The 22,504-nt window shown below is 38.2% G+C and overlaps 1 protein-coding gene across 1 annotated transcript in view; it reads left to right on the top strand.

The window, feature by feature from the left end:
* REPS2 (RALBP1 associated Eps domain containing 2) overlaps window positions 1–22,504 on the top strand; it is a 611,369-nt gene that overhangs the window by 347,535 nt on the left and 241,330 nt on the right. The window contains exons 6-8 of the mRNA XM_053707397.1: window positions 9,513–9,648; window positions 10,907–10,970; window positions 16,861–17,003. Coding sequence (XP_053563372.1) covers window positions 9,513–9,648; window positions 10,907–10,970; window positions 16,861–17,003 — 343 coding nt within the window. The remainder of the gene's footprint in view (window positions 1–9,512; window positions 9,649–10,906; window positions 10,971–16,860; window positions 17,004–22,504) is intronic.

The raw sequence follows: 22,504 nt of genomic DNA, 5'->3' as shown, positions 1-22,504 counted from the left end.
AGGCTTGTAAAGGGGTATTGCAGGATGCCTCCATATCGAGGCATCACTGCAATACCCTTAGAGCTGCTGGAAGTGATCGCAATCGCTTCCAGCACTCTGTTAGACCACTGACGTACCAGGTACGTCTATTGTCATTAAATGCTTGTTAATGCATGACGTACCTGGTACATCAGTTGTCATCAAGGGGTTAAAAATAAACAGTACATTTTCTTCTATGCTAAGAACATTAGAATCTAAAATATTCATTACTACCTTCGGGTTAGCGCACGAGTGATAAATGTTATTTTTTTTCCAGTTTGTGCTCTCCATTACAGTTATGGGGAGAAGAAGATAGCAAGGTCGCAATATCCTATGTCCTGAAGTTAGCCCGTGCCTGCTTTCGCTTGTGCTCAAACAATTTACTTTCAACTTGTAAATATGCGTGCTAACCCACATGCATTAAAAGTTTAGAGATGTTTGCGCATGAGCAAAAGTGATAATAGCACACCACTTGTAATCTAGCCCTATGTGAGGCTGGAGGGGTTAAGCAAAACTGCACAGATAAATCAGCTAAAAGTTTTAACCCAAGCATCCCTGGGAGAAAGTGGAACGAGTACAATTTTCAAATGTATTTTACAGCAAAGTAAGCAAAATAAATAATGAATGTATAATCCAATAATGTTTCATTTTCAATAATAAAACATTTTATGTGTTGATAAAATGCCAAGTTTAATAGTCCTTTAATGCCTTACATATTTTCTTCTTTAGTAGTGCTTGCTTGTTGCCTAAAAGGGCAGAGGCCCAAACTCTGATTGACATTTGAGGGTGTCTACCATTCTATGGAAGCAGTGTTTGCAAGTATGTATAACATTGCTTTGAACATTGTTGCAAACACTGTTGCCACATGGCTAAATGCACGTGCACGCTCCTGAGCTCTATCATGATTACTCTTTAACCAAGGACACCAAGAGAACTAAGCAAAATTGATAATAGAAGTTAATTGGAAAGTTGTTTAAAGTGCATGCTCTACACTTTGACGTTAGTGTCAGTGGTGGCATTCCTGGCCGCGCAGACCCTAGTAAGAGAGGCGTGTTGGCTGGCCAGGCTTTCAGGGCCAGATTGGCCTACTGGGATACCCTGGTAGGCCATCACAGGGGCACATCACCAAATTAGGGCCAGTGGCAGTCTGAGCAGAGGGAAGCCACAGCGCTACCGTTGCGCACATCGCATATTGCAAGGCCGAACTGCTACAGGCCAGGCAACAGCTGCTCCACCTCTGTATGAGGTCAGATCTGTGCAGGGCCGTTGCAGGTACAGTGCCCACTGCCCAGCAGTTTATTTTTCCTAGGCATGCTCTTAGGATGTACCTGGTGTGAATAGTAATATCATCTTATAAGGGCTCATTTGCAGACCACACTTCCCAATCAGAGTTTTACTTTAGCTTTTATAAGTGCCCACAGTGATCAGAAAGCACTGCACTTGAGATTTAATACACACACACAAAGAGAATCGCTCTACCATGAACAAACAACAGCTCAGTAGTGAGTTACCACCTAGGAGCAGTTTCTTTTAGCCAAATTGTGCTTTTCACAGAGGAGAACTTTCCTGAATTATATCAGTCTGATCCCACCTAGTAAGGTCAGTCCATCCCTTAAATACCAGGCAATTATCCTCCGCAATTGAAGTAAACACATCTAGTTTAGGTGTTTCCTGTCCAAAGGAAAGTTCCAACTTATATCTAATTTGGCATTCAAAGAATTATTATTTTTTAACTAAATGATCTCCAGCAATACTATACACAGATGGTGCGGTAACAGTAACACGTAAGCAATATCGAGCTTATAGTGGCTGTTTGCATGCAGCGGATATAGCGCTCGTATTACAACAAGTTGAAAATAAATGCAAATGTGTGAGCACAATCTCGATTTATGCTAGAATGATTACCGCATCTTTAGAGCTCTGGTTAGCTGTTTCACGAAAAACAAAAGCCTCACAAATCACATAAAAAAATTTAATTACAAAGTACAGTTACACTCATAATAATAATGTATATATATTAAATATATATTGCACAAAAGTTATAAAGGCTCAGAGATATGAGTTCTCAGGTGTTAGAAAAAAAGAAAGTAAGGCTAAGGGCTTTAACATAGATACATACGTATACATGTCTACATATATAAATAAATAAATATATATATATTAGTGACAAAGATACCCCTTTCCCTGGGTATTTTGTCCCAGGAACAGCTTAGACACGCAGTCTTCACAGCAGAGAAACAATTCAAACACACTGGATTAAGTGTAAAAGCCTTAGCCTGTTTATTCACAGACAATTTGCAGGAACACAGTTTTAACATAAACAAAAGAACAAAATAAATCCTTGCACAATGGCGCTTACTAAACAAAATAAAGTATCTCTAACTAAAGTTGTGTGGCTTTTCCACACAAGTGCAAAATTTCAAAGCAGATTGCAAACCTCACAGGTATAGAAGGCATAGAAGGTATACAAGGCATAGAAGGCATAGAAGGCATACAAGGCATAGAAGGTATACAAGGCATAGAAGGCATACAAGGCAGAGAAGGTATACAAGGCATAGAAGGTATACAAGGCATAGAAGGCATACAAGGCATAGAAGGTATACAAGGCATACAAGGCATAGAAGGTATACAAGGCATAGAAGGTATACAAGGCATACAAGGCATAGAAGGCATACAAGGCATAGAAGGTATACAAGGCATAGAAAGCATAGAAGGTATACAAGGCATACAAGGCATAGAAGGTATACAAGGCATACAAGGCATACAAGACATAGAAGGTATACAAGGCATAGAAGGTATACAAGGCATAGAAGGCATACAAGGCATAGAAGGTATACAAGGCATACAAGGCATAGAAGGCATACAAGGCATAGAAGGTATACAAGGCATAGAAAGCATAGAAGGTATACAAGGCATACAAGGCATAGAAGACATAGAAGGTATACAAGGCATAGAAGGCATAGAAGGTATACAAGGCATACAAGGCATAGAAGGTATACAAGGCATACAAGGCATACAAGACATAGAAGGTATACAAGGCATAGAAGGTATACAAGGCATAGAAGGCATACAAGGCATAGAAGGTATACAAGGCATAGAAGGCATACAAGGCATAGAAGGTATACAAGGCATAGAAAGCATAGAAGGTATATAAGGCATACAAGGCATAGAAGACAAAGAAGGTATACAAGGCATAGAAGGCATAGAAGGCATAGAAGGTATACAAGGCATACAAGGCATAGAAGGTATACAAGGCATAGAAGGTATACAAGGCATAGAAGGCATACAAGGCATAGAAGGTATACAAGGCATAGAAGGCATACAAGGCATAGAAGGTATACAAGGTATACAAGGCATAGAAGGCATACAAGGCATAGAAGGTATACAAGGCATAGAAAGCATAGAAGGCATACAAGGCATAGAAGGCATACAAGGCATAGAAGGTATACAAGGCATAGAAAGCATAGAAGGTATACAAGGCATACAAGGCATAGAAGACATAGAAGGTATACAAGGCATAGAAGGTATACAAGGCATAGAAGGCATACAAGGCATACAAGGCATAGAAGGCATACAAGGCATACAAGACATAGAAGGCATAGAAGGTATACAATGCATACAAGGCATACAAGGCAGCACATCTCCATATACTCTGTCTTTCACATACAGGTTCTATCTAGCAGCATCAGCACACACTATTTAACAGGAGTTAATTTACCTAAATTGGCTGTGGGTAAGAAAACCTTAACTTGTGGAAAAACCTGAACTGGATTCCTCACCTGCAATTTACTGCCACATCCAAACTGTGGAGTGGATTACCAGCCCATTTTATGCAATTACATAATATATTTCAATACCACCAACAACAATATATATATATATATATATATATATATATATATATATATATATATATATATATATATATATATATATATATATATATATATATATATATATATATTATATATATATATATATATATTTATTTATTTATATGTGTGTACATATATATATATATATATATATATATTTATATGTGTGTACATATATATATATATATATATATATATATATATATATATATATATATATATATATACATTTGAGCCCTTTATAGTCAGGTAGATGAAAACATAAAAACATATTTATGCAATATTCATATTTAATAAAGTGTTATACTGTGTATGTACTATAAATAGTTCACATTCCAGTTCTGCACATAGCAGAATATGTTCTAAGTATTTACAAATAGATATTCCTATATGTATCTGTATATATCTATACCTATATATAATCATGTATATAGATATATATACATATAGGTATAGATATATATATTGTACCAAAATACCATTACATTTATGTAGAAACCAGTATTCATGAATAAATAGAACATGTTATGCTATGTGACGAACATTGGAATGTGAAATATTAATATTTTCATGTTGGGTTAGTGCACTTTAAGAATATGCGAACAGGTTTGAACGTGTTAACACCTAAACACTTTTTACTTTCAAATTGCAATACTAGTGTTACCCGACGAGTGCAAAAAGTTTACTTCTAGCAGAGTTAGCGTGTGAGTAGGAGTGTTACATACTGCACCACTCATCTGGCCTTTTGGGTTTAGCGCTGTAGGTCTAATGTGTGTCGGGTTAGCACGTGAACAAAATTGTTAGGTTTTTCATTTAGCGTGTTCGCCACTTTTATGCGCCACTTGTATTCTGGCCCATAATATTTCAAATATAACATTTTAAAAAGGGTGGGTTGTTATACCTAGGCCATAATTTGCCAGCCCTCCACTGAGGGAACCGGATAGTGAATGAATGTCGGTAATACACATGGCAACACAAGAGTACAGTCACTGGCTACTGCAGCTGCTCAGTGGGTATCCAAGCTCCCAACTGGCTAATAACAGAAGGGATGTAGCCTGTATCCTCCTTATAGGACCCTGCACAGTGTGCATGACACTCAAGCTGTCTATCTGAAGTAACATGTCAATATGTCATCTAAGGTGTAGGCTCAGACACGCACACATCCCGCAGTCCTGCCCATTAAACCATTCCCAACTTTTCTGAGCCATGGATGGGGGGGGCAGAAGTACAATAACATTTATTAACAGTCACAATGTACATACATAGATACATTTCTTTAATTCCAGTATTAGTAATGTAATTCTATGGCAAATGTTATGCGGCTGTATTTTGACTTATTTACATTATTTCATGGGGCTTAGTGTAATATACCAGAAGCCTACATATGATATAGGCAAGCACAACAGTAACTCAGTCTATACAAATGTTACAGAAAACAGTAACTTTGATTGTTACTACATTTTTCTTACAAATATCTCAGCACTCCCCTAGACACATTTTATACCCATTTATATTTTAATAACTTACTTTCCCAAAGCATCTCGAAGACATACTCGTAACTGAACATGAGTAAGCAAGCACCCCCCACAGAGCTATATCTACAGTCTGCATGGAAAGCAAACCCAGAAATACATAACTTCTACTGGTCACCCGGTAGACAAGCCTCCCAATCACTAATGTCACAAAGGACTGGGGCGGTGCACCAGGGCACAAGGGCTGGGAGGGCCCATAGCAGCCAGTGTATACATGTACAGAATGTGTACAATAATATAGGTGAGCCTTTTATTAGTGCAGGTTGCAGATCCATCTTCTCTGTCTATCATCAAAATCATTATACAGATCATGATGTATATTATTACTATTGCTTACCACTGTGTTACCTTTGGAGGGGGCACAAAAAAATGTTTGCACCAGGGCCCTCTGTTGAGTAGGTCCGCTACTGGCAAGAGTCCAGCCTGAGGCAGCCATTCAGCCAAATGAACAGCCCATGGAAGACCTTACACTTGGCTGAAAGGTGGCCCCATAAATCTAGCTTGCTGGGGGCCCAATAAAAAAATGTTCCGGCCCTGGTTACTGTCCCTTTAACAACCATACGGCTAGATTACGAGTTTTGCGGTATGAGTGAAAAAGCAGCGTTAAGGCTCTTTTTCACTACCGCTGGTATTACGAGTTTTGCAGGTATAAGTGTACCGCAAACTTTTTTGGCCGTAACGCAACATAATTACCACAGTTTCAAAAAGTCCTTTTTCAATGGGACTTCTGTAGCGCCGGTATTACGAGTCTGCCTGGGAGGCCAAAAAGTGAGTGGTACAGCCTATACCTCCAAGATCCATACCGTAAACCGAATGTCAGTAGTTATGGGTTTTACGCTACAAAGCTGTAGCATAAAACTCATAACTAAAGTGCTAAAAAGCACACTAACACCCATAAACTACCTATTAACCCCTAAACCGAGACCCTCCTGCATCACAAATACTAAAACAAAATTATTAAACCCTAATCTGCCACTCCGGACATCACCACTATAATAAACATATTAACCCCTAAACCCCTGCACTCTCGCATCACAAACACTAGTTAAATATTATTAACCCCTAATCTGTCACCCCTAACATTACCGCCACTATACTAAATTTATTAACCCCTAAACCTATGTCTAACCATAACACCTCCTAACTTAAATCTAATTAAAATAAATCTAAATAAAACTTACTATCATTACCTAAATAATTCCTATTTAAAACTAAATACTTACCTGTAAAATAAACCTTAAGCTAGCTACAATATAACTAATAGTTACATTGTAGCTAGTTTAGGGTTTATTTTTATTTTACAGGAAAGTTTGTATTTATTTTAACTAGGTAGAATAGTTACTAAATAGTTATTAACTATTTACTAACTACCTAGCTAAAATAAATACAAATTTACCTGTAAAATAAAATCTAACCTGCCTTATACTAACACCTAAACTTACACTACAATTAAATCAATTACATAATTAAATACAATTACCTAAATTACAAATAAAACCACTAAATTACACAAAATAAAAAAATAAATTATCAGATATTTAAACTAATTACACCTAATCTAATAGCCCTATCAAAATAAAAAATAAAAAATAAATAAAATAAAAACCCTAGCCTAAACTAAACTACCAATAGCCCTTAAAAGGGTCTTTTGCTGGGCATTGCCCCAAAGAAATCAGCTCTTTTACCTGTAAAAAAAAATACAAACAACCCCCCAACATTAAAACCCCCCACCCACACAACTAACGCCACAAATAAAATCCTAACTAAAAAAACCTAAGCTCCCCATTGCCCTGAAAAGGGCATTTGGATGGGCATTGCCCTTAAAAGGGCATTTAGCTCTTTTCAAGTGCCCAAACCCCTAATCTAAAAATAAACCCACCCAATAAACCCTTAAAAAAGCCTAACACTAACCCCCGGGCAGAAGTCTTCATCCAGGTGGCATCTTCTATCTTCATCCATCCGGCGCGGAGCGGGTCCATCTTCAAGACATCCGGCGCGGAGCATCCTCTTCAATCGACATCTTCTTCCGAATGAGGTTTCCCTTTAAATGACTTCAATTTTTCAACCTTAATCCCGATTGGTTGATAGAAATCTATCAGCCAATCGGAATCTAAGGGACACCATCTTGGATGATGTCATTTAAAGGGAAACCTCATTCAGAAGAAGAAGTCGATTGAAGAGGATGCTCCGCGCCGGATGTTTTGAAGATGTACCCGCTCCACGCCAGATGGATGAAGATAGAAGATGCCATCTGGATGAAGACTTCTGCCACTTCGTTGAGGATGGATGTCGGGTCTTCAAAAACTGTAAGTGGATCTTCAGGGGTAAGTGTTAGGCTTTTTAAAGGGTTTATTGGGTGGGTTTATTTTTAGATTAGGGGTTTGGGCACTTGAAAAAGAGCTAAATGCCCTTTTAAGGGCAATGCCCATCCAAATGCCCTTTTATTTTGTGTAATTTAGTGTTTGTTTGTTTTTGTAATTTAGTTAATTTTATTTAATTAATGTAATTTATTTAATTGTAGTGTAAGGTTATGTGTTAGTGTAACTCAGGTTAGGTTTATTTTACAGGTAAATTTGTATTTATTTTAGCTAGGTAGCTAGTAAATAATTAATAACTATTTACTAACTATTCTACCTAGTTAAAATAAATACAAACTTGCCTGTGAAATAAAAATAAAACCTTAGCTAGATACAATGTAACTATTAGTTATATTGTAGCTATCTTAGGGTTTATTTTACAGGTAAGTATTTAGTTTTAAATATGAATTATTTAGTTATTAATAGTAGGTTTTATTTAGATTTATTTTAATTACATTAAAGTTAGTGGGTGTTAGGGTTAGACTTAGGGTTAGGGGTTAATAACTTTAGTATAGTGGCGGTGACATTAGGGGCGGCAGATTGGGGGTTAATAAATGTAGGTCGTGGCGGCGATGTTGGGGGCAGCAAATTAGGGGTTAATAAGTATAATGTAGGTGTCGGCGATGTCGGGGATGGCAGATTAGGGGTTAATAAGTATAATGTAGGTGTCGGTGATATCGGGGCGGCAGATTAGGGGTTAATAAGTATAACGTAGGTGTTGGCGATGTAGGGGGCGGCAGATTAGGGGTTAATAAGTGTAAGATTAGGGGTGTTTAGACTCAGATTTAGGTTAGGGTGTTTGGTGTAAACATAACTTTTGTTTCCCATAGGAATCAATGGGGCTGCGTTACGGAGCTTTACGCTCCTTTATTGCAGGTGTTAGGATTTTTTTCAGCCGGCTCTCCCCATTGAAGCCTATGGGGAAATCGTGCACGAGCACGTAAAACCAGCTTACCGCCGCTCACCGCAGCGCTGGTATTGGAGTGCGGTATGGAGCTCAATTTTGCCCTATGCTCACTTTTCGCCTGCTAACACTGGGTTTTTGTAAACCTGTAATACTGTACCAGTGCTGTAGGTAATTGAGCGGTGACAATAACTTGCAAGTTAGCACCGCACCGCTCATAACCCAAAACTCGTAATCTAGCCGATAGTGTTTCCACAACTATTCTGCTAATTGCCCTTTTTGCTTTGACGGCTACTTAAAGGGACAGTTAAGTCCAAAAAAACTTTCATGTTTAAAATAGGGCATGCAATTTTAAACAACTTTCCAATTTACATTTATCACCAATTTTGCTTTGTTCTTTTGGTATTCTTTGTTGACAGCTAAACCTAAGAAGGCTTATACGATAATTTCTAAGCCCTTGAAGGCCGCCTCTTATCACATGCTTTTTTATTTGCTTTACACAACAGGGGAGAGCTAGTTCATGTAAACTATATAGATAACATTTTGATAACGCCCGTGGATTGTGGCAGACACTGCACTAATTGGCTAAAATGAAAGTCAAAAGATAATAAATAAAATGTCATGTGATCAGGATGCTGTCAGAAGATGCTTACATACAAGGTAATCACAGAGGTAAAAAGTATATTAATATAACTGTGTTGGTTATGCAAAACTGGGAAATGGGTAATAAAGGGATTATCTTTTAAAACAGCAACATTTCTGGTGTTGACTGTCCCTTTAATGGTTCTACTCTGCTCAACTAATTGCTAATCTTTGCCTAACACAGCACTCACTATCAACTGAAAAAGAGGATAGTTCCAGTAATGACTCTGAGGACCCCTGGAGGATAACAGAGGAACAGCGAGAATATTATACGAATCAGTTCATAACCCTGCAGCCGGATCTCAAATCTTTCATTTCAGGTGTGTATTTTTACCTGGTTAACTTATGAACATGTATAAACCTCCAATCAAATTATTATTATTACTGCAATGTATTAATATTATTGCATGTAAAAGGGACATTAAACTGCTGGGTACAACTAGAAGTTGTTCTCTTATTTTAACCCATTAGAGAAGCCAGTTGGTTAAGCTCTGCATCTTTATAGCGGGCGCTACCATCGTGTTGCATTGTGTGACAGAAGCAGTGTGAATTCACAGATCAGTGATATTACCGGCTTAAAGAGAGCTGTACCTTGTACTTTGGCTTAGCTTGAACATTAAAAAGAGGAAGCTTTACATTTTTTAAATTAATTTACACAGTGAAAAAGTTATATAACAAAGTACGGATCGTTGAGGGACCACACTAATTACTTTTGTTGGATCTGAGTATGATTATCTATTTACTAAAACTCATTTCTCCCTCTCTATTATTTAGTTATTTATCCATGAGTTAACATTTCCAGCTATTCCCAGTCCCTTAATGTTGTAAAATAATTTCTCATGTGGCACTGTATCAAAAACATTTGCAAAATCCAAGTATATCGCATCAACTGATTCACCTTTATTTATATTCTTGCTTACTTCCTCATAGAATCTATTTAGATTAGTTTAGCCTGATATATTTGTCATAAAGCCATACTGATTTGAACTCATAATACTGCTTTAACCAATATACTCTTGAATATAATATTAATACAATTGTTTTTCAGTAGCGTATAATTTATAAGTTATTGCAAGTTTAGTTTAATTTCTCTTGCTTTGCTATTTCAAACAATATACTGTATATAAGGTAATGTGTCAGCCATTTTGTTCATGAAGTGCAGTATTGTTGAATCAGTGTGTCACAGTCAGCATCTCTTCATAACATTATTTCCTCGCTTTACAATAATTAAGTTAAAGGAACAGTCAACTCCAGAATTGTTGTTGTTTAAAAAGAAAGATAATCCCTTTATTACCCATTCCCCAGTTTTGCATAACCAACACTGTTATAGAAATACACTTTTTACCTCTGTGATTACCTTGTATCTAAGCCTCTGCAAACTGCCCCCTTATTTCAGTTCTTTTGACAGACTTGCATTTTAGCCAATCAGGGCTCACTCCAGGGTAACTTCACGTGCATGAGCTCAATGATATCTATATGAAACACACGAACTAATGCCCTCTAGTGGTCAAAATGCATTAGAGTGGTGAACAATTAACAAGCATTTTGAATACTGTTTTGTTTTTTACATTTTGTCAGGTTCTGTCGCAAAGAACTTTTTCACTAAATCAAAACTTCCAATTCCAGAACTTTCACATATTTGGTAAGTACTTATGTATTTTTTTACCTATGAATATATATATATATACTATTTATCACTCTATATTGTCATAATTGCATACACAAATATCCATTTTCTACTTGGAGTTGCATTTTTCTATTTTACTACCACAATTGTGTGATTTTAATCACACATTAGATGTAATGATGTATTTGAAACAAAGATTAGCATGAGAATAATATGCACATTTATTTTTAAATTAATAGCTGTATTAAAGAAATAAGTGTAATGTTTAGTCTCCATAAAGTAATGGGCATTAGCATATAGCTTTCAACCCTAGTTTTCCTTATGTCTAAAACTATGTTATCTTACCTCCGTTAAGGCCAATCAAAGACTGTTATAAATAAGATACTAAAGTAACACACACACACATGGTTTACTATCCCTTTAAGGTAAACTCTCATCATAAGCATATGGACGTGTGACTTAAATATTAACATGTGGCTATATTTATGGAACTATATGTATATTTTTTAATCCATACCACATTCCATATTTCAAGTACATCTTCTAAAGCTGAAACGACATGTCCTATTTGGGATAGCAGTCCTCATTTTTAATATAATTATATCACCCAAGATAATAAAATTACAAATGATAAAAATGTTAATATATATATATTTGCATTTATCTGCAGTCCTATTTATATTTGTATTTTTTGTAGTTTCATATTGTTTGGTTCCTCTTCCCTGTCTTTGACCATTGTCTTTGTCCTCTTTCTGCATTTCTCTGGCTACACCAACATGCCTCCGCAGGTGTGACTTTGTAATGGATTACTGAGGATTGCAGAAGTCATTTCTCTTGTTAAGTGTATCCAGTCCACGGATCATCCATTACTTATGATATATTAACTCCTCTCCAACAGGAAGTGCAAGAGGATTCACCCAGCAGAGCTGCTATATAGCTCCTCCCCTAACTGCCATTACCAGTCATTCTCTTGCACCCAACGAATAGATAGGATGTGTGAGAGGACTGTGGTGATTATACTTAGTTTCATACCTTCAATCAAAAGTTTGTTATTTTATAATAGCACCGGAGTGTGTTATTCCTTCTCTGGTAGAATTTGAAGAAGAATCTACCTGAGTTTTTCTATGATTTTAGCCGGAGTAGTTAAGATCATATTGCTGTTTCTCGGCCATCTGAGGAGAGGTAAACTTCAGATCAGGGGACAGCGGGCAGATTAATCTGCAAAGAGGTATGTAGCAGCTTATTATTTTCTGACAATGGAATTGATGAGAAAATTCTGCCATACCGATATAATGTAAACTCAGCCTTAAATGCAGTAGCAGCAACTGGTATCAGGCTGTCATGTATGTATATTTTACACTTCAGTATTCTGGGGAATGGCACTTCACTGGAATTATACTGTATGCATAAAACTTTAGCCTAATTTGCAGGGACTAGCAACAGGCTTTTTAATAACACTCAATTTATTAATGTTAAACGTTTTTTGCTGGCATGTAAAATCGTTTAATTTTCTGAGGTACTGGGTGAAAAAATGTTTTGGGCACTATTTTTTTCCACTTGGCAGTTGTTTTATTTAATTTATGGCAGTTTACTGATCTCTCTCACTGTTATGTGTGAGGGGGAGGGGCCTTTTTTGGCGCTTTTGCTACGCATCAAAAAATTCAGTCAGAAGTTTATTGTCTTCCCTGCATGATCCGGTTCATCTCTACAGAACTCAGGGGTCTTCAAAACTTGTTTTGAGGGAGGTAATCACTCACAGCAGAGCTGTGAGATTGTAGTTGACTGATAAAAAAACGTTTATTTCTGTATTTTTTTTTTTTTTTTTTTTCTGCTATCAGGGTTAGTTATCCTTTGCTAATGGGAGCAATCCTTTGCTAAAATTGTGTTTTTTACAAAGATTTGATGCTATAACTTTTCAGTTTATTAATTTTCAACTGTCATAACTTTTTCTGTGCTTCTTATAGGCACAGTACGTTTTCATATTATAGTAAATTACTTGAAAAGTATTTCCAAGTTGCTAGTTTATTTGCTAGTGTGTTAAACATGTCTGATTCAGAGGAAGATATCTGTGCTATATGTGCTAAAGCCAAAGTGGAGCCCAATAGAAATTTATGTACTAACTGTATTCATGCTACTTTAAATAAAAGTCAATCTGTACAAATTGAACATATTTCACCAAACAACGAGGGGAGAGTTATGCCGACTAACTCGCCTCACGTGTCAGTACCTGCATCTCCCGCTCGGGAGGTGCGTGATATTGTAGCGCCGAGTACATCTGGGCAGCCATTACAAATCACATTACAGGATATGGCTACTGTTATGACTGAAGTTTTGGCTAAATTACCAGAACTAAGAGGTAAGCGTGATCACTCTGGGGTGAGAACAGAGTGCGCTGATAATATTAGGGCCATGTCAGACACTGCGTCACAATTTGCAGAACATGAGGACGGAGAGCTTCATTCTGCGGGTGACGGTTCTGATCCAAACAAACTGGATTCAGATATTTCAAATTTTAAATTTAAGCTGGAAAACCTCCGTGTATTACTAGGGGAGGTGTTAGCGGCTCTGAATGATTGTAACACAGTTGCAATACCAGAGAAAATGTGTAGGTTGGATAAATATTTTGCGGTACCGGCGAGTACTGACGTTTTTCCTATACCTAAGAGACTTACTGAAATTGTTACTAAGGAGTGGGATAGACCCGGTGTGCCGTTCTCACCCCCTCCGATATTTAGAAAGATGTTTCCAATAGACGCCACCACACGGGACTTATGGCAAACGGTCCCTAAGGTGGAGGGAGCAGTTTCTACTTTAGCTAAGCGTACCACTATCCCGGTGGAGGATAGCTGTGCCTTTTCAGATCCAATGGATAAAAAGTTAGAGGGTTACCTTAAGAAAATGTTTGTTCAACAAGGTTTTATATTGCAACTCTTGCATGCATTGCGCCTGTCACGGCTGCAGCAGCATTTTGGTTTGAGTCTCTGGAAGAGACACTGGAATCAGCTCCATTAGATGAGATTACACACAAGCTTAAAGCCCTTAAGTTAGCTAACTCATTTATTTCAGATGCCGTAGTACATTTAACTAAACTTACGGCTAAGAATTCCGGATTCGCCATTCAGGCACGCAGAGCACTGTGGCTAAAATCCTGGTCAGCTGACGTTACTTCTAAATCTAAATTGCTTAATATACCTTTCAAAGGGCAGACCTTATTCGGGCCCGGGTTGAAAGAAATTATCGCTGACATTACAGGAGGTAAAGGCCATGCCCTGCCTCAAGACAGAGCCAAACCTAAGGCTAGACAGTCTAATTTTCGTTCCTTTCGTAATTTCAAAGCAGGAGCAGCATCAACTTCCTCTGCACCAAAACAGGAAGGAGCTGTTGCTCGCTACAGACAAGGCTGGAGACCTAACCAGTCCTGGAACAAGGGCAAGCAGGCCAGGAAACCTGCTGCTGCCCCTAAGACAGCATGAATCGAGGGCCCCCGATCCGGGAACGGATCTAGTGGGAGGCAGACTTTCTCTCTTCGCCCAGGCTTGGGCAAGAGATGTCCAGGATCCCTGGGCGTTAGAGATCATATCTCAGGGATACCTTCTAGACTTCAAATTCTCTCCCCCAAGAGGGAGATTTCATCTGTCAAGGTTGTCAACAAACCAAATAAAGAAAGAGGCGTTTCTACGCTGCGTACAAGATCTTTTATTAATGGGAGTGATCCATCCGGTTCCGCGGTCGGAACAAGGACAAGGGTTTTACTCAAATATGTTTGTGGTTCCCAAAAAAGAGGGAACTTTCAGGCCAATCTTGGATTTAAAGATCCTAAACAAATTCCTAAGAGTTCCATCGTTCAAAATGGAAACTATTCGGACAATTTTACCCATGATCCAAAAGGGTCAGTACATGACCACAGTGGATTTAAAGGATGCTTACCTTCACATACCGATTCACAAAGATCATTACCGGTATCTAAGGTTTGCCTTTCTAGACAGGCATTACCAGTTTGTAGCTCTTCCATTCGGATTGGCTACGGCTCTGAGAATCTTCACAAAGGTTCTGGGTGCTCTTCTGGCGGTACTAAGACCGCGAGGAATTGCGGTAGCTCCGTACCTAGACGACATTCTGATACAAGCTTCAAGCTTTCAAACTGCCAAGTCTCATACAGAGTTAGTACTGGCATTTCTAAGGTCGCATGGATGGAAGGTGAACGAAAAGAAGAGTTCTCTCTTTCCACTCACAAGAGTTCCCTTCTTGGGGACTCTTATAGATTCTGTAGAAATGAAGATTTACCTGACAGAAGACAGGTTAACAAAGCTTCAAAATGCATGCCGTGTCCTTCATTCCATTCAACACCCGTTAGTAGCTCAATGCATGGAGGTGATCGGCTTAATGGTAGCAGCAATGGACATAGTACCCTTTGCACGCCTACATCTCAGACCGCTGCAATTGTGCATGCTAAGTCAGTGGAATGGGGATTACTCAGACTTGTCCCCTACTCTGAATCTGGATCAAGAGACCAGAAATTCTCTTCTATGGTGGCTTTCTCGGCCACATCTGTCCAGGGGGATGCCATTCAGCAGGCCGGACTGGACAATTGTAACAACAGACGCCAGCCTACTAGGTTGGGGCGCTGTCTGGAATTCTCTGAAGGCTCAGGGACAATGGAATCAGGAGGAGAGTCTCCTACCAATAAACATTCTGGAATTGAGAGCAGTTCTCAATGCCCTTCTGGCTTGGCCCCAGTTAACAACTCGGGGGTTCATCAGGTTTCAGTCGGACAACATCACGACTGTAGCTTACATCAACCATCAGGGAGGGACAAGAAGCTCCCTAGCAATGCTACCTGTCAGCAATCCACATCCCGGGAGTGGAGAACTGGGAGGCGGATTTCTTAAGTCGTCAGACTTTTCATCCGGGGGAGTGGGAACTTCATCCGGAGGTCTTTGCCCAAATAGGCCAAAAAGGAACGTCTGCTACACAATCTAGATGTAGTCCGTGCCCTGAAATTTTATCTACAGGCAACTAAGGATTTTCGACAAACGTCTTCCCTGTTTGTCGTTTATTCTGGTCAGAGGAGAGGTCAAAAAGCTTCGGCTACCTCTCTCTCCTTTTGGCTTCGTAGCATAATACGGTTAGCCTATGAGACTGCTGGACAGCAGCCTCCTGAAAGAATTACAGCACATTCTACTAGAGCTGTGGCTTCCACTTGGGCCTTTAAGAATGAGGCTTCTGTTGAACAGATTTGCAAGGTTGCAACTTGGTCTTCTCTTCATACTTTTTCCAAATTTTACAAATTTGACACTTTTGCTTCTTCGGAGGCTGTTTTTGGGAGAAAGGTTCTTCAGGCAGTGGTTCCTTCCGTATAAAGAGCCTGCCTGTCCCTCCCGTCATCCGTGTACTTTAGCTTTGGTATTGGTATCCCATAAGTAATGGATGATCCGTGGACTGGATACACTTAACAAGAGAAAACATAATTTATGCTTACCTGATAAATTTATTTCTCTTGTAGTGTATCCAGTCCACGGCCCGCCCTGTCACTTTAAGGCAGGTAATTTTTCCATTAAACTACAGTCACCACTGCACCCTATGGTTTTCCTTTCTCTGCATGTTTTCGGTCGAATTACTGGTAATGGCAGTTAGGGGAGGAGCTATATAGCAGCTCTGCTGGGTGAATCCTCTTGCACTTCCTGTTGGGGAGGAGTTAATATCCCATAAGTAATGGATGATCCGTGGACTGGATACACTACAAGAGAAATAAATTTATCAGGTAAGCATAAATTATGTTTTTCTAAGTTACGGGTCTGATATGTTAAATGTATGCGCTAAACGTATGAGGTTTTTCCCTTATGTTCCTTGAGGGGCTTTCTGAGGTAACGTGTCCCTATCTCAATTCTTTTGTTTATGTTTACAGGGAACTTAGTGATGTGGATTGTGATGGGGCCTTGACCCTACCTGAGTTTTCTGCTGCTTTTCATCTTATTGTTGCTAGAAAAAACGGATATGACTTGCCCAGTGCACTACCCCAGACCTTGCTGTCAGAAATCATTCAAACTGGTAAGGGGGAAAAAAATAAGCTAATGTATGAAATAGATTGGTTTGTCCATGAAAACAGAACAGTATGAGCAATCTTCACAATATCATTACTGGTTGTATTTTTGTATTTGTTATATTATTAAATGGTAAAACAGGGCAACCTCAACTGCAACACATAAATACTGGTTTATTAAAATTCTTGTATGAGAAAAGGCAGTCACACATATCCTAGACTTTTTTTTTCAAATTTGCTATATATATATATATATGTATATATATATATAGATACATAAACAAGCACAGCACACATATAAAATCTTTTAATATTTTGGTGCTTACATTAAAAAATAAAATATGCCGTATCTAAAACTTTAACTAAAGATTATTGAAAAAAGAAGTAAAATAAAATCTAATATGTCAGCATATAATGAGGTGAATAATACTCATAGTACCACCCACCTGCATCTAATTTCAAGTTTATCTTGCGTATTTCACTGTGGTACCCTTGGGTAAAGAACCCTTTAGCTGGCAGATTTCACTTGTTAAATTTCTCTGTGGCAGCATATCTGGCACCTGTCTGTGTGACACTTTTTCACAGTGACGCTCTCTATCTGGCACCTGTCTGTGTGACACTTTTTCACAGTGACGCTCTCTATCTGGCACCTGTCTGTGTGACACTTTTTCACAGTGACGCTCGCTATCTGGCACCTGTCTGTGTGACACTTTTTCACAGTGACGCTCTATATCTGGCACCTGTCTGTGTGACACTTTTTCACAGTGACGCTCTCTATCTGGCACCTGTCTGTGTGACACTTTTTCACAGTGACGCTCTCTATCTGGCACCTGTCTGTGTGACACTTTTTCACAGCGACGCTCTCTATCTGGCACCTGTCTGTGTGACACTTTTTCACAGCGACGCTCTCTATCTGGCACCTGTCTGTGTGACACTTTTTCACAGTGACGCTCTCTATCTGGCACCTGTCTGTGTGACACTTTTTCACAGTGACGCTCTCTATCTGGCACCTGTCTGTGTGACACTTTTTCACAGTGACGCTCTCTATCTGGCACCTGTCTGTGTGACACTTTTTCACAGTGACGCTCTATATCTGGCACCTGTCTGTGTGACACTTTTTCACAGTGACGCTCTCTATCTGGCACCTGTCTGTGTGACACTTTTTCACAGTGACGCTCTCTATCTGGCACCTGTCTGTGTGACACTTTTTCACAGTGACGCTCTCTATCTGGCACCTGTCTGTGTGACACTTTTTCACAGTGACGCTCTCTATCTGGCACCTGTCTGTGTGACACTTTTTCACAGTGACGCTCTCTATCTGGCACCTGTCTGTGTGACACTTTTTCACAGTGACGCTCTATATCTGGCACCTGTCTGTGTGACACTTTTTCACAGTGAAGCTCTCTATCTGGCACCTGTCTGTGTGACACTTTTTCACAGTGACGCTCTCTATCTGGCACCTGTCTGTGTGACACTTTTTCACAGTGACGCTCTCTATCTGGCACCTGTCTGTGTGACACTTTTTCACAGTGACGCTCTCTATCTGGCACTTTTCCTGTTGCACACTTCTTAACTCCATCCTCAAATGTCACTAATCAGCCAGATTAGCTTAGTACAGGTGAGTCAGTCTCAGTGATAAGGCAACTAATCAGCCTATGCAGGGAAATACGCACATGTTAAATGCTATTTCTGTATTTCTAACTACTTCCATATGAGACTTCACATTGGGCCTCCTTCTAACCCCTGTCCCAGTGTCATCAAAAGGCCTTAATACAATATTTTACAAATTCAACATTTTTGTTTTTCAGTACCGCTAGCCTTAAAAATCCTCATTTACAGATACTGCCAAACAATTTACTGGACATCGGAAGCCATACAATAACAATATACATACATTCTGAATGCAGTACATTTCTGACCAGGAAAAAATGGGGAAAATAAAAATTATTTAAAAAAACAAAAAAAAATATTTATAAATCCTAACACCCCAAGAAACATCCCATAATGCTTCCATACCCCATTTCAAATTTTAATAATGTCTTATTTTTCTTTATTGCAATCCAGTTTTAGCCTCTTACAGACACAAGAGTCACACTATCCTCTGTTACTATAAGCAGTAATATAATTATGGGAATGCAATAAGTTTAAGGACCAACCTAAAGAATGGTTTCACCACTTTTTCTAAACAGAACTGATTGCAGATTGAATGTTATTATTTATATAAATTTAAATCGATTAAATAGATGAAAATTAATACATCTCAAAATGACTTCATAATGGTATCTGCGGGCTAGCTAAAAGTATAGTTTGTCACAATAACATTATGGGGCCTATTTATCAAAGGTCTTGCGGACCTGATCCGACAGTGCGGATCAGGTCCGCAAGACCTCGCTGAATGCGGAGAGCAATACGCTCTCCGCATTTAAAATTGCACCAGCAGCTCACAAGAGCTGCTGGTGCAACGCCGCCCCCAGCAGACTCGCGGATTGGCCGCCAGCAGGGAGGTGTCAATCAACCCGATCGTACTCGATCGGGTTGAATTCCGGCGATTCCTGTCCGCCTCATCAGAGCAGGCGGACAGGGTTATGGAGCAGCGGTCTTTAGACCGCTGCTTCATAACTGCTGTTTCTGGCGAGTCTGAACACTCACCAGAAACACAGGCCCACAAGTTCCGTTCGGAGCTTGATAAATGGGCCCCAATGGATTAGACATTAAGGGCTAGATTATGAGTGGCGTGCTAACAATTCCGCACGAGCGATAAGGGGTTTACCATGGACGTTTGTTCATGACGGAAGTATTACAAGTTGAAAGTAAAGGTGTTCGCTCAAGTGCAATTGAATTTAACGAGTGTCAGGTTAGCTCTGGTTAACTGTTACACTCAAATAAAAAGTTACACAAAGTACATCAAAAGTACATTTAAAAGTACAGTTGCACTCATATTAACACCACATAATAAAAAAGTGCATAAAAAAAAGTTAGGTATGAGGTTTCAGGTGTTAGAAAAAAAAAGCATGTAAAGGGCTTTAATATAGAAACACATACATACACATGTCTGAATATGCAATCAAAAAAGGAGAACTAATGACACTACCTATATGAGTCAAAGAACCTTTCAAATTACCCTAATATTTAATATATATATATAAATGTGCATTGGAGCCCTTTGCAAGTAGATGAAACAATGAATAGTCATATATATGCAATATTTAATAAAGTGTTTAACTGTGTTTGTACTGTAAATATTCTATATTCCAATGTTCTTCACATAGGGGAATAATTTGTTCTAAATATTTTTAATTACAGGTATACCCCGCTCATACAGCGGGTTAGTTACCGGAGCCCCGCTGTAAAGTGAAAACCGCCTTAAAGTGAAACAAGGCAGTTTTAGCTTTCTTTTCACTTGCCAGTGTGTTTAAAAACTTGAAAACATGTTTGAACTAACATATATTAGGGTTGCAATAGTGCTAGGTTTAGTTTAACACTAGCACAGCCCAGTATTCAATAAAAACTGTACCTGTAAAATAGTGACAATTACTGGAGTAAAATTTGCCAGCCTATATCACTGAGACACAGATTGCACTGTAATGCTGTAAACAGAGTGAACTGTGCATAACAAAATGGTGCCAGTCAGTTTTCTCGCAATCTCACGAAGATTAAAGCATTGTTTCAAAATCCTTTGAGGTTGAACTTGAGCTCGGATGTTTTCGAATTTTGGTTCGGATCGATTCGAATTCTGAAAAATTCGAATGAATTAATTTCGGATTTGTTTCGGATTAATTCGGATTCGAATAAAATCGTCTGGATTTGGTTCAGTTCGATACGGAAATTCGGAATTTCGGTATGTGTTAGGTGGGATGTGCTGTGTATTAGACTAGTATTATGTACTGTATATTAGGTGTAACCCATAGCAGAGTGATATAACCTAATATACTGTACAATACTAGTGTAATCCATGGCCATCCGAATGTAACTAATAAATCCGAACTAATTCAGATTTATTCGGTAGATTCGGTACTACCGTAATTCGGAAATTCAAATCGATCCGAATCTCTGAATTTAACAAATTCGGCCGAATTTCAATTCGTAAAGAATCGAAATGCACATGTCTACCACAAAGCGCTGTATTAGTGAAACGCTGTAAAGTGAGGTAAACCTGTACATATTCCTATATATATCTATACCTATGTATAATCACATGCATATAGGTTTAGATCTATATTTTATCAAATTTTTATATATATATATATATATACAGTATATAGAAATATGTATTTATGAATAAATAGAACATATTCTTCTATGTGAAGAACATTGGAATGTGAAATATTAATATTTCATGTTGGGCTAGCTCTCTTGAGAAAATGCAATCGGGTTTGCGCGCGAGTAAGGGGGTTTGGTTTTTTTCTTAACTTTTTACACTCCATTGAAGTCTATAGGTGAATACATTAATGCAGTCTCGATATTCTAACTTCGACTTTTTGCACGCATCAGGTTAGCGCGCAAGCAAAAGCGTTTTACTTTTAACATGTAATACACGCGGTACCCAACGCATGCAAAAAGCTTACTTTTAGCAGAGTTAGCGTGTGTGTGGGACTGATAAATAACGCTCCACTCGTAATCTAGCCCTGAGTTAGTCATAGTAAACCCACAAAAAAAAAAACCCAAGTGTCTGACCGGATATTTTCTGGATATGAAGAATGTTGTTTTTTCAATTTTAATGTGATTTTGGGCTAATATAAGACATTGTTTTACTCTCCACACATATATGGCTAGATTACAAGTGGAGAGCTAAATTATTGTGCGCCCGCAAATGGGCAAATTTTCCTGTTTTCGGGTGCGTGATAATTAATCAACCATTACAAGTGGCTAGTTATTGCTACCTGGAGCTCATGAAATCGATATTTAGTGCTCCACTAAATCTGGCCCATAATTGTGTATTTAATTTTATCTTTTCTGACAATATTGTTTTTGTTTTTATCTCCTGATTTCTATTGGCTTCTGGGCTTTGTGACACTTTTTTTAGTGCCCCTATACATATATATATATATATATATATATATATACACAGTATATATATATATATATATATATATATATATATATATATATATATATATATATATATATATATATATATATATATATATATATATATGTATTGCTGCTAGGAGTATCACATATTGTTATATTTTTCTCAGAGTAGAATAATTAGTTATTGGTCAGGATTAGAGGTGCAGCCTTAATCTACCCCAGAGATTGAAAACACTGGTGGTTTTATTTAAAAACAATCTCAAAATATTCAAACCTACAAGCACTTAAAAGGAAAAATGATCACATCAGAGAAATCTTGCTGCCTATAATATCCCAGTGCAAAAATATAATTCATTCTTGATCTGCATTAAAGGGACAGGCTACTTCATTTTTTTGTATAGTTTTAAAAAATAGATATTTTCGTTAAAGAATACCATAATAATTTTTGCTACATTTTGCATTGCAATTGGTTTTGCAT

The sequence above is a fragment of the Bombina bombina genome, chromosome 3 (genome assembly GCF_027579735.1).
Source record: "Bombina bombina isolate aBomBom1 chromosome 3, aBomBom1.pri, whole genome shotgun sequence".
NCBI classification, from domain to species: domain Eukaryota; kingdom Metazoa; phylum Chordata; class Amphibia; order Anura; family Bombinatoridae; genus Bombina; species Bombina bombina.
This window is presented reverse-complemented; position numbering and strand designations above follow the sequence as displayed.